This window comes from Simochromis diagramma, unplaced genomic scaffold (genome assembly GCF_900408965.1).
Source record: "Simochromis diagramma unplaced genomic scaffold, fSimDia1.1 OVJJ01000553.1, whole genome shotgun sequence".
Taxonomy (NCBI): domain Eukaryota; kingdom Metazoa; phylum Chordata; class Actinopteri; order Cichliformes; family Cichlidae; genus Simochromis; species Simochromis diagramma.
In genome coordinates, this window is record NW_024387095.1 from 1,349,060 (window position 1) to 1,362,949 (window position 13,890).

A 13,890-nucleotide genomic window follows, 5' to 3' on the forward strand; every position below is an offset into this window, starting at 1 on the left:
TGCAAATATCTATTTTTCATTTTTTAGCAGCATAGTGCTGTATATATTGTAAAAAAACAATATATACAGTGTTATTTTCATTTTTGATGTCAACAAGTATTTGCGGCTCCCAGTGTTTTCTTTTGCGTGGAAACCGGGTCCAAGTGTCTCTTTGGGTGTTAAAGGTTGCTGACCCCTGTTTTAGGACAAGGGTTGTTGATGCTGGCTGAGCTCTGCTGGCCATCACCAAATTTGAGCAGAGGAACATGGGTAATCATGCTTTGGAACAATCTTTCTGATGTGATACTTTTTTACTTTTATAACCAGGCCTATTGTGTGCCTCCAGAAAATGTACCTATTTAGTAGGGGTGCAACGATATTCGTATCGATATTGAACCGTTCGATACAGTGCTTTCGGTTCGGTACGCATATGTATCGAACAATACAACATTTGTAATTTATTTTATCAACTTCTGACGATGCTGTCTGTGTTGAGCGCTCAGTGAATCTGCGTTCGACTACTCCGCCTAGGCTGCACTGTCGAGCGCAGATCCACTGAGCGCTCAACACAGACAGCATCGTCAGAAGGAAGAGCGCAGGGCAAGCTAGCAAGACATAAGTTAAGCTCTCCTTGCAACATGGACCTCCCCCACCCTCATTCAGATCTGGCGTTTGGAATTATTTTGGTTTTCATGTGACGTATGACCCTGAAGGTAAGCGAGTCATGGACTAAAGTAAAACAGTATGTTGGATGTGCCACGCAATGCTCAATTACATGGGTGGGAACTAGTGTGTTAGCGCAGTTAGCTCGTTAACGTGTTGGCCATCTAGCCCCATGCACGGGGCGATCGGCGGTAGCTCGTTAACGAAGATTTGCCGTGTTGTGGCGTTAAGGTCATTTCAACGAGATTAACCTGAAAGCACTAGTGGGAACACAACGAATATGACTGCACATTTATGCCGACATCATCCTAGTGCAAAGACAAAAACAACAAGCATGCTACTAACTTTAGCCGAGTCATTTAGACAGCTGTTAGCACATGATTCTCCTTATGCTGCTGAGAATATAGCCCAGAAGAAGCGGATAGTATAGCTTTTATTTTGGAAAGAGACATTTCTCTGTAATAAACTCTCTTTTCCAAAGATGAGTGATTCCTCAATCAGATACAGGGCTTGCAATATCGCTAGCCCGACGTCCCGGGGCTAGCGATTTTTTCAGTCGGGCTACCAAAATCTATCTCTGCCCTGCCCGTCCGGCTATTGTAGGAAGGAAAAATATATGTCAATGCTTTTGCATTCTTTCGGAAATGTAGCTGGGTAATTATGTCATTGGCATCGGTGAGCCACTGTCAATATGTGACATATTGAAATCGCGTTTGAATTTGCGCTTGTTTTTTTGCTTTCACTTTGCAATCGTGCGAACTGTGTATAGAGAGCGACAGCACTGATCTGTGAGTGATGATAATTTGCGCACCAATTCCTCTGACATCGTCTTATTAATCGTTAGCTTACTATGCAAACATGACAAGTGAAATCTCCCGCAGCTTAAACATGTGAGAGGTTGATCGCGCAGAGAATCGCTGAGCTTATGTGAGTGCGTGTGTAAAAGCAGCAGGATATATATTTTAGTTCTGTTGAGCCAAATAAGACAGGTCAGGGTGAAGAAGTGACAGCCAAAGAAAAGCTTACCACAAAACGGAGAAGTTATGACAAATCAGACTATAAGGCAAAAAGAAAGTGCAGCTTTATGGTTTCATGGACAAAAGAATTTCTGTGGCTGCAATATGACAAGCTAAATAACCAGGGCTGCACATAAGTGGTCCACAGGTGCGCATTCGCTGTCAAAATAAAAAACACGCACAAGGGTTAGGGTTAAATTTAAAAACTGTACTTTTGAGTTAAAATATATATTTATAATTTTGATAAATGACAAATTAAAAAGGCATGAACATTTTATTTTGTATCGAAAAAATATCGAACCGTGACACCAAAGTATCGAACTGAACCGAACCGTGAATTTTGTGTATCGTTGCATCCCTACTATTTAGCTCTAAACCCAACGCCTTACCTGACCTGTAATGGGTCGATCCAATGAAAATCCATATAATGCTGCTCTTGGTATGCTTTACAACTTTTTGTGTTCCATTTTTTCAGCTTTTCACGTGACATTTTTTGGGGGTACATAGCATGTAGTATGGTTGGGTTAGAGTAAGAGTCAGGGTAATGCTGTCATTAATGAACCCTAACAAAAACAAAATATGCACTCTGTAATATAAATAATTGAGGTATTCATACACTTTTCATGACTGTAGAGTTTTTGACGATTTAGTAATATAAGAAAAAAAAAACACATTTACATGAGTTATTACATCCACAGTGCAGCAATAGCACAAGTTTAGTTAGTGATGATAAAAACATGAAGCCATGCAACTTACAGTAGCACTTTCCCTGATGGACAACCAGCCAACCATCAGCTGTGCATATAAATTTCGAGATCTGATCTGATATGTAACCAGATTCACAAGAAAAATGTATCACATCTCCTTCCTGGTACACAGCTTTGCTGGTTCCTTCTGACACATGAGCGTGAGGAACATTTGGGAGCTCTGAACACACTAAAAGAGAAAAAGTTACAATTCGTCACATATAAAGTTGTTAAAAAACAATGACTGAAGCTCTACAAGGAAAACAGTTACAAAATCAAAGTATGTCTACAACCATTCTCCTAAATGGTTAAGACCACAAAACAGTTGCATCTACATAATTTGTGGATATACTTCACCTAATAACACAGATAGCAGGATTTATGTTTGACATACATAATTAAAGAATAATATAAGAAATGTACCATTAATTACCATTAATGGTAAAGGGAAAAAATAAGTATAAGTATAAAATTACTAGAGCCCCCCCCCTTCAAAGAAAACCCCCAAAATAAAACAAAAACAAGCAAAAACCCATAGCAAGTAGTAAAATCAACTATAATTACTATTTTGTCCTACATTATATTACTACCATATGTATGTATGTTAACACAAAAATATACATATTTTAGGGTTGTGTGAATGCATGTAAATTCAAATAGTTGTAATAGTGTAAAAATAAGACAATTACATTCATACTGTGCTTTTCCCCCTGCTGTAAGTAAACACCTGTGATGACCACATGCAGTGTATATGTCACTCTTCTTAAAGTCTAACTGCCTTTCCACAAAGGTAAAACATGTGATTTTAGGTACACTGAAAAACGATAATAGATCACTTTACCGTTTTGTGACAAAGAAACTTCCACACACCCCCACAGCTGGAGAAACAGAAGGATTAAAGACAGCTTCATGTTCTTTTGACGAATGTTTTCTGAGGAGAATTTCAGTAGCTTCATTGTTCAGTGACCTCCCCCAGCTCGAACTCCACCCAGAGAGATCAGGTCACAGCACAGACTGTCCAGTGGCTCTGTCCAAATGTCTCTATTTAAATACAACCTTGGACTCCTGTTGTACAAGTGCTATGGAGAAGGACTGGATAGGTGGTTAGGTGTACAAAGCACAGGACTTTCAAATGTACTTTGCTAGCGTTTACAAAGAATTTTCAGAAAAAGAGAAGATATCCAGTGATGCGCAGTTTTCTTGCTGAAAGAGCCTCGCTGATGCCAGGGGTTAAGGGAGAATGGCCAGAATGCATCGAGCTGGTGGGAAGGCAAAAGTAACTCAACTTAAATGATAAGTGGATGCTGGACTCCAGGCCTAAAAAGACTGTGGAAAAGGGGTTGTTTCATTGTTAGGCCATGAAACCCAAAGCCCCAAGACTTTCAGCAGAGTTAAACTTATGTAAGAATTAAAACAGACCCCGTGATGCTTTTATTAAAATAACATTACATGCAATTACTGTTACATGTGTGTACATGTGTGTGCTCATCTAGGTTACAAAAACACTTTAATAGCAGGTATGATCTCCTGCCAAAGGGAGGGAGTTTGTTATTTTATTTATTTTTTACTTCTTTTTGTTATCTTTATTTAATCAGAATATGTTCAGACTGGAAAGATAGGGCCACCATTTTGTGTATTTGTCCACAAAGGATTTATGAATGACTTTGATTTTACACACAAAAAAAGATGTACTGGAAGAACACAGACTGAGTACATAGGCTTTTATTAAAATGACCACACACATCAGTGCACTAATCATTTATAGATTTGCGTGCTCATGCTCATCGTATCCAATAGACAGAAATGTTACTGGCATGTGGGCAGATGCATTACGCCTTCAATGCACTTCTGACGCATTCCCAAACTGCCAACAAGTCTTCCCCTGGTACATATGAACTCAATTACATCATTATGTTCTGAATACAGCTTATCATCCCTGACATATCTGAATTGAATATTGTGTTTGCTCATGTCTTCTCTATTTACAGTGCAGGGTTCTGTAAGAGTTAAGAGAAAAGATTTTGTTAATGTCAGTACAGTACACCAATGCAGGAATGCACAACATATATCATATATAACTATTCAAGTCTTGATTACAAAGGCACAGTGCTTAAAACCAAGCAAGTCTGATAAAATGCAATCTGTATCTGTATCAAAACTCCAGATATAGTACAGACCTCACACAATATCAAATTATGAAAGTCTAATGTTAAATTGTCTTAATTTTCCCATTTTTTTAAATAACATAAAACAGAGCGCATCTAAGAACATGAAGCCCCCAAATTCTGCATCCTTTCTCAAATAAATTATGTCAACAGCTTGAAAGGCTGATTCCTGTGTAAACTCAATTTTCTCTAAATTTAAGAGTAAAAAAAACTTGGGACCCCTAAAATACTTTTACATATGCAGAATCTTAGAAAATACAACATAATATAGCTATAACTTACTGAGGCATCTCATCTGTCCAGTCCATTTACCATTTTCACAGGTTTTATATGGTGAACCTTCCATTTTGTAGTAATTTTGACAGATATACTCAACCCTTTCTCCATGGCTGTATTGCCTTTTAGTACTGATTTTGGTGTCTCCATCTGAGAGTGGTTGTGGTTTCCCACAACCCACAGGATCTTAAATGAATATAGACAAAAAACAAACAAAAAACTATTATCTATTCACAATACTATTAGTACCATTATGCAACATCTTACAGTAAATTTCTGTGTAAATCTTTTAGAGATTCAACTCTCCAAATTACTGGGGGTTTATTCTGACTTCTCTTTTTTATATTTACAGCTGTTATTAACATGAGCAGCTTATCTGGGTGCTTATTACTGACTGGGCTTCGCATATGTACATGACATTTCCTACACAGTGATTGTAATTAGGATCAACCGCAAGACTTGTCCAAAAACATTTCCCGTGTAATTTTTGCCTGAGTAAAAGTAACCGTAACTGTTTTGGGGATTAAAAAATGTGATTAAAGCCTCCTGACATTGCAGTGCACTGTGACTGGATGATCTTTTCTTGTCACATATAACGGGTGAGTTGACATAGAAAAAAACTGGCTTACCTCCGCATGTTGGAAACAGATCGCTCCACTGTCCATTTGCCAAACATTCAACTGTTTTATTGCCTTGCATAAAGTGGTTACGTCTAAGGCAAGTAAAGGTTAGCTTTTGTCCTTTCTTTAGCCGATTGCCTTGTATGTGTGATGTGATTCTTACACTGTCTGATATTCTTGTGACTTTGCATTCATCTGTTTTAAAGAAGACAGTCTTTTAATCTTTCAGTTTAAAGTGTAATGCAGCAATAGTCTAGACCCAAAGGAACCAAATAAAATGTAAATCTTAATCGTTATATAAGTTTAACAAATGAAATATAATGATTACATAATTGTTACACAAATATATGGACATTTAAAAAACATGTCAAATCACTTTAATCACTTCAGCTTTTCTCAGTTAAAGTAAACCTACCAGAGCAGGATGGAAAGGAAGCATTCCAGTACCCAGTTTCTAAACACTCGATTACTTCAGAACCTTCCAGTTTATACTGATCAGCACAACGAAAATGTAATGTGTCCCCAGTCCTTATCGCTTCATTCCCTTGTGGTAATCCAGTTACCTGCAGATTAGGGTCCATTACTCCAACTGCACAAGGGATTCCTGAAAACAATAAGTAAAAGTCATTATTGCGATTGTAGACATAATAAAGTTTTTTTTATTATGCCCTGTGAATGCTACTATTAAACATGGAGAAGCTTATTTAAAGATAACCAAACATGCATTTTGAGAGTTAAACACGAGCAAGAATACTTCCTTTATACTATTTTTATAGTTTTGCACATAGCAGCTGCAAAATGGCTCCATAGTGCTCCCCTCTGAATTGCAAGAAAGCAGAATGCAAAGAATGGACTATGCAGAAATATAAAGAGATCTACATCTTACTGAGGCATCTCATCTCTCCAGTCCATTGACCATTTACACAGGTTTTGTACGGCCCACCCTCCATTCTGTAGTAATCCTGGCAGATGTACTCAACCCTTTCACTATGGCTGTACTGCAGTCTGGAACTTTCCTTCGGGTCTCCATTTGAAAGATGTGGTGGTTTCTCACAACCCTCGGCAGCTACAAATATGGGCAACAAAAATACAAGTTTAAAAATGTTTTCATCACAATAATCACATTTCACCATGAGTGACACATCACTGACCTTGATCAATTAAATTGAATTAAATTACGTTTTATTCATATACCAAGAATTCATAAAAAATGTTTTCTCAAGATGCTTCATAATGTAAGGTGAAGACGCAAGAGCACAAAAAGATAAGGAAAGATAAATAAACTATATGAGAAAGAAGCAAGTCACAAATAAATAGAGGGGAGTGAAGAAGAAGTGCTAAAAGTATGAACCTCTAGTAGCATAACCTGAATGCCTGATAACAGCAAAAAGATGTACTGAGGTACTGGACTGTAAGTATATGTTCATGAGTTCAAGGTTCATGTAAGAAAAAAGCCGAAAGGTGTATTAGGTGTCCTAAGTCAGTGTTTCCCAACCTTTGGGAGCCACGGAACATATTTCACATTCGAAAAAACACCACCAAACAAAAATGCCACAAAAGTATATTGATAATTTTTACCTGCGCACCAAGCATAGCAGAATTGGTTTGATCTGCTCCCAGTATACCCTTTTTGCTTTCTTCTGACCACTACTCATGCTAGGGCCTCCATCTGGGTCAGAATTTTCCCCAGGACCAGGTCAGACTGATTACTTTTTCTTTTCAAATATTTATCTGTTGCTATTACGTGCTCCATTGTTTTACAGCATGAGTATTATGTAATTTCTTCTTTGTCTTCTTCTGTTTTAATGGCAGTTGGCAACCCATTTAATTAGAGCAGGTAGTTGTACTACCCTCTATTGGAAGAGAATGAAATTGTTCTGCCCATTACACCGATCGCTTAGAGTACTAATCAGGTGGAATCAGATAATCTTCCATGGCACACTTGATCATTGCTCACAGCACACCTATGTGCTGCGACACAGTGGTTGGTAAACACTGCCCTAAGTGACTGGTTGGGTTATATACAAGCACCAGTTCTTGCTTTATATGTCATGTGATACCATCGCAGGTGCAATATGGATCCACAGGAATTGGTACAAATCTTGAGCAATATATATTTAAAATGTAGTACACAGGGTATATACAGCAAGCTCATTTCTCATACCTAACAGGATGACTGAAATTTTCACATTTTTCGAGTGTAAGCAGAGGACCTTATAAATATACACTGTTAAGCTAGTTCAAACTACAAATGTCGATAAAAGTAACATTGCTGGTGTGTTGACTGAAAGACTTACTTTCACATACTGGCACAGTACTACTCCATCCGTCCAAATGACAAGTTCGGGTGCCATCGCTATCTCCCATTGTATACCTGCAATTACAACTCATATCTCATTTTGTATTTTCACCCACACACTAAAATTTATAGAGTACTTGAGCAATCATTTTGCTTCCAAGTAACCATTTTAAGTGGTCTTGAGATCGGACATCAGTGATTGGACACTGAATTATTTTTAGGTTTTCCCTTGTACCTAAACCACTTAACACTGTTGATCATCTGCTGTTCACTTAAGCCTCATCGGAAAAGACCTGAGTGGAAGTGTGGCCATTCTTCAGGAAGGGAAACTGGGAGAAAAGACTGAGGTATGTCAACCTAACACAAGAAGTACAGCAAAAATCAGCAGAAACAGGTCTTGGAACTCACTTTCACAGTGAGTTCTAAATTTATGTTTAAACATTTTTAAAAATAAGCCTGAACTCTCTTATGCAAGCTTTCTTGTAATTTCTTTAATGCAGTTTTAGGAATAATGTAGTTAATGTAGTCTGCCAGGCTTCTTCAAAGCTCCTTTGAATAACGGCTTCCTTTTATCCCATTCTTGTTGACATTTTCCAAACAGCATTGTTGTACGGGACTTTTGTCTTAAAACAACTTGAAGAGTTTCTGTTTTAACACACAAATATAAGCAATCCTCATGGGACTTTCAGAGCGCGTACATTATGTCACTGAATTATTATAGATCCACATACCCTAGATTGCAAAAGTATTTGATAGCTGTTCCAAAAACGAGCTCTTCTCCGCGGATAATTTCATAATAGCCATTGGGAACGTCCTCAGGGAGTTCACATGGCTTTACTGAAAAAAAAGAAAAGAGAATATTTTTCATGAGTAAGTATGAATTAGACCTTATTCTTCTCTTATTATTGCTTATTTTTAATTGAAATCAGGTGCTTGCCGACAGTGACATAAATTTTTTACAAAACTCTTTGTTAATAACAGTGTTGAAGTGTGGGTACAATGTTATTGATGCAGGGATTTGAGGAAGCGATTTGCTATTTTCATACAATAGATTACTGTTAGCAGCATACTGCAGCAGTTTTACAACTGTCTCAGTACAACTCTTTCTAATTCCAAAAAACTAAAGTTTTGGGATAAAACTTTGGTAATTGATATTTTGTGAAATGTTATGAATTACATCTTAGAAGGGATTAAGGATTATTTGTAACCCTATAAATACAGTCATAAGAGTAACAGCAAAATAGCAGGCAAACCATTTAACTTACAGTTGCATTTTCCCTGACGCAAACTCTCCCAGCCAGTATTTGTGCATATATATCTGAGGGTTGGACCAGATATATAACCAGTCTCGCATGTGAAATGTATCACATCTCCTTCGCGGTACTCAACTTTTTTAGTATTTTCTGACACATAGGAGTGAGGAACATTTGGAAGCCTTGAACATACTGAAAAAAACAACATGGAAAGAGACGTATACATAGATTGACCAAGGATTCCAAAATTACATCTTCAGTTATATGTAAAGAGATAGTAGAACAAATAAAAAAGAGGGTAAGTAGAAGTAGAAGAAATGTCTTCTCTTTTAAACTAAACAAAGAACACAGCATTTAAAAAAGTCTGACTTACCGTTTTCTGAGAAAGAAACTTCCACGTGTCCCCATAGATGGAGAAACAGAAGGATTAATGACAGTCGCATTCTGTCAAGTGGACTGCAAACCAAATTTTCACTGTGCACAAATCCTTTGACAAACTGTGCGTTTTCTGTGCAGAACTGCTGTGTGTTTATCACAGTATTTGAGGCCAATGGTTAAAATATGGACTTCCCTACTGGAATTGCACAAGCCTCAAAATGACATATCGCAAACAACAAGTTTCACTGAACACACCAGAGGAGTTCACACACAACACTTCACAAAACTCACCCTATAATAATTCATAGACTTTATAGAGTTGATTTCTTTCATTGCCTATAAAATAATTTACAACATTTTACAAAAGAAGGTTTGTGTCCTCTTTTAAACATCATATAAATTAATCCGTCTATTCTTATAATTAAATTAAAATATGAGATTAATTAGTCCTGAAAATATAGACTGGTGTATGATGCTCAAAACAAGTTTGCAAAATATAACAGATGTTATATCTTATTTTGTGATAGAATGATTAGTGTTCGCTGAAAAGGTTACTGTGCAGTTTGATCACCACGACTAGTAAGTCATAAATGGAGATGGTACTGAGGTACAAAGTCCATTGTAAAAGTCAGCCAGAGATTCAGGTCGGTAAATAGTTTTAAAGAAGTTGTTGTTTAAGAGAACATCTTTAAATTCAAACATAACCAATATCTATGCCCAGGGGTCGGCAACCTGCGGCTCTTTAGTCCTTATAGTGCGGCTCCGCGTGGTTTGGGAAAATAAATTAGAAGTATTTAGCTGAAGTGTAATTTATTTATGTTAGTTCTTTTTTAACTTGTAGTTCTAAATTGGAAGATTATTGTGATATTGAAATATACAAATAAAATTATATTTTATTATTTTTTCATGCTCAAAAATAAGCGTCACACTCCAGGAGACCGGTATACCTGCCAAAACGCCGTGCATTTATCGAGACTTTCAACCCCAGGTAGGCCAATTATGGATCTTCGGATCCACATTATGTCAGCAGCTGTTCTCCTCCGTGAACGATGTTAAAAACAAACACCGCTCACGCCTCACAGATGACAGCTTACAGTCCTGCGTAAAGATGAAAGTGACTTCGTACAGCATTTGCAGACGCTGTGTGCAGAGGTTCAGGAGCAGAAGTTCCACTGTAAACATACCACAGCAGACCCGACGATGTTTCCGTGAACATGCTTTTCAGCATCTCTTTATTGACCACTTTTCACACACGGTTGCTGTACGCATACAGCCGGCTGCAGCTTTTCAGCTCACAGCCCAACACATACCAACACAACAGCATAGATAGCACAGACGTTAAGGCGGCGTGGTGTGATTGCTGGTGCCTCTCAGGTGCGTCCGCCTCCCCTGCAGCGGCGCTGCAGACCACGCCTCGCCACACACATTAACCAGGTATCATACATAATTAGGCAGAATTTTGCAAATATCTAGTTTTCATCTTTTAGCAGCATAGTGCTTTTTGTCCAATTATTTTTTAAAAGCCAGGTCAAGGCTCCAAAAGCTCAAAGGCGACATAAGGGTGGTGACTCACAACAGTTTTTGTTTGCTACATGGATCATCTTAGTTCAGCTGGGTGTCTTTCCTTTTGTAATATTTCTTTAAGAGTTCAAAATGTGTTAATTACATAAATGTAATTTTCTCTGTAGCAGCTTAGTTGTTCACACAAAGCATAAAAGTAAAAAACAATATATACAGTGTTATCTTAATTTTAGATGTCAAAAAGTATTTGCGGCTCCCAGTGTTTTCTTTTGCATGGAAACCGGGTCAAAATGGCTCTTTGGGTGTTAAAGGTTGCTGACTCCTGTCTCTTTTAGAGAAATTTTCAACCAAGATGAAACTTAGTTTTGAAAATTTGAAAGAACTTTTGTCATATTTGAATTTTTAGGAACATAACACAGGACATTATATATCTTCAGCCTCTGCTTGTTGTTCACCTTTACCATATGATTTTCAATGACTCCGTGTAATGAATACATGGTTTTTCATTAAACTCCTTCATGTAAAGTCTTACACATCATATACTGAGTCATTACATGATGAAATACAAAAATATAAACATATTTTAGTGTTGTATCATACTGAGGCATTTCATTGATTTGGTCTATTCACCATTATTGCAGGTTTTGAATGGCTCACCTTCCATAGTATAGCAGTAGTTTTGACAGACGTACTCAGCCTTTTCATTATTTCATTGTTCATGATTTTCATTATTATGCATGGACCTTATGCAGTGCATGGGCACTGCTTTTTCTCCTATGAGGCCACATAGTCAGTGTGTCATGTTTAGACTCTGGGCTTGTGTCTGAATGTCAAAAAGTGCAAGCTAGAGCCTTCCCAGCTCAAAGCCTTTCTGGGTTATCCACTCGTCCCACCACCTGGTTCCACTCGCTCAGAGCCGTTCATGTAACAGGGCCACTGAATATGGCAGCAGACATCATCTCGAAGGGGGATCCAAGGCAAGCGGCAAACTGCAGGTGGTACCACTTCGGGAGGGTGGAAGTTGACCTTGTTGTCTCCAGGGAGACAACACATCGCCACCTGTTCTTCTTCCTGGAAAACGGCAACTCTCCACTGGTGTTGGTCCACAGGGATTGGTGCAGGTTGCTGCTGTACGGGAATTGGTCTTCCTTTGATCCAACCCTGCTTTTCTTCCAGAGGCTCTGTCAAATGCCACCTATCCCAGTCAGCTGACCTATGGACAGCTCCCACTCAGGGCTGGGACTGGGTGGCAGCTCAGTGCCAGGTGGCCCTGTGCCCTGTTTGTGCCATGTTGGTGTACGTCAGCATAGTTGGGAAGGTTACTTTTTTTTTTTTTTTAATGTATTCATTTATGCAAGTTTCAAAATTTTTACACATTCACAAACAGGGGGACAGAGGAACACAGACAATAAAGACAATAACAACAAAAAAAATCAAAAACAAAACACAGGAACAAACAAACAAAAAAAAAACAAAACAAAAAAAAAACAGAGCAACAAACCCCACAACAGGGTACACGGCCAGCACTTATTAAAAACAGCAGAGAAGAAAAAAAAGCAACTGGTATACATGTCAAACAACTCACAATCTAGTGAGTCCAATCCACAAGATCAAATCCAAAGATCGCTAGGAGGAGCTGATAACAATTATGCAATAACAGTTATGGGCAACAGCTCAGAATGAAAGCAGTTAAAACAACGTGGTCAGGACCCAGGGCGTGGACTGTCCTTCTTAATGTGGTCTATAAAGGGCCCCCATATCTTCCTGAACTTCTCCATGGAATCAGACGTAGAGAACCGAATTTCTTCCAGGCATAAACAGGAGACCATCTCCTCGAGCCACCTCTTGAAGCAGGGAGGGGAGGCAGATTTCCACTCCCCCAGAATCAGACGTTTGGCAATCACCATACCAAACATGAGGGCCTGTTGAACAGCAAAGGGAAGTGCCAAGGAGTCGCCGGAGCAGCCCAGGATCACCATAAGACAGTCAGGATACAGTTGCCTATCATAAACAATGCTATAGAAACTAAAAATACTAGTCCAAAAGGCTGTAAGCGTAGAACAGGACCAAAAAAGATGGCCAAGAGTACCGTCCACAAGTTTACATTTATCACATTTGGGGGAAACGTTAGGAAAAATCTTGTTCAATTTGGTTTTGGAATAGTGCAGTCTATGGACAACCTTAAATTGAATTAACTGAAGACGGGCATTAACAGAACATAGTTTTATCCGGCTTAACACTTCAGCCCATAAATCGTCAGTGATAACCAAACCAGTGTCCCTTGTCCAAGCCTCTTTAATATGGCAAGAGGGGGCTGCCGAAGAAAAAAGGTTAACAAGCCGAGAAATTAAGTGTTTTGAGGTGGGAGGTTCGTTCATTATATTGTAAAAGACATGCTGTATGGGGATGGTATCTAAATTTGAGAATGCTTGCTTGACATAATTCCTAATTTGTAAGTACCGAAAAAAATGACTTGTAGGGAGATTGTACTTTGTCTGAAGCTGAGCAAAAGAGGCAAAATGATTGTCAATATAAAGATCCTTTATAGCAATTAACCCTTTGACAGGCCATTGTTTGAAAGCAGCATCCATTGTACTAGGCGTAAAGCTAGGATTGTGGCAGATCGGGGCAAAAGTTGACACTACCGGGAGGTTCAAGATTCTCTTAATTTGATTCAATATTTTTATGGAGTTGCAGGGAAGGTTACTTTTAAAATAAATTCCACTACTGGTTACAGAATACATGCCTTAAAATGTAGTCTGTAATGTATTCCTTTAAGTTCCTAAATGGAAGTAAGGTATTCTGAATATTTTGGATTACTTATTATATTGTAATGCTTTTAAAAACTACATGAATGTACTATTGCTGTGTGATTTATTACTGTTACTGAAGGCTACTGCTTTTCAGAACTGCACATGATTAATGCTACCCATCAAATCTAACAGCCTGCAGTCTATGAACTAACCTCAGCTAA

General features: G+C 38.2%; 1 protein-coding gene across 8 annotated transcripts in view; it reads right to left on the minus strand.

Annotated features, from left to right (window-relative positions):
* The window catches only part of LOC120742847 (complement factor H-like), an 84,116-nt gene that overhangs the window by 38,855 nt on the left and 31,371 nt on the right, over positions 1-13,890 (minus strand). Inside the window, exon 17 of one of the 8 annotated variants that reach the window (XM_040046306.1) lies at positions 4,112-4,401. The exons of the other annotated variants lie outside the window; for them this stretch is intronic. Within the exon in view, the coding sequence (XP_039902240.1) occupies positions 4,211-4,401 (191 nt within the window). The 3' untranslated portion in view covers positions 4,112-4,210. Of the gene's footprint in view, positions 1-4,111; positions 4,402-13,890 lie in introns of those variants that run through there. 8 annotated transcript variants of the gene reach the window in all.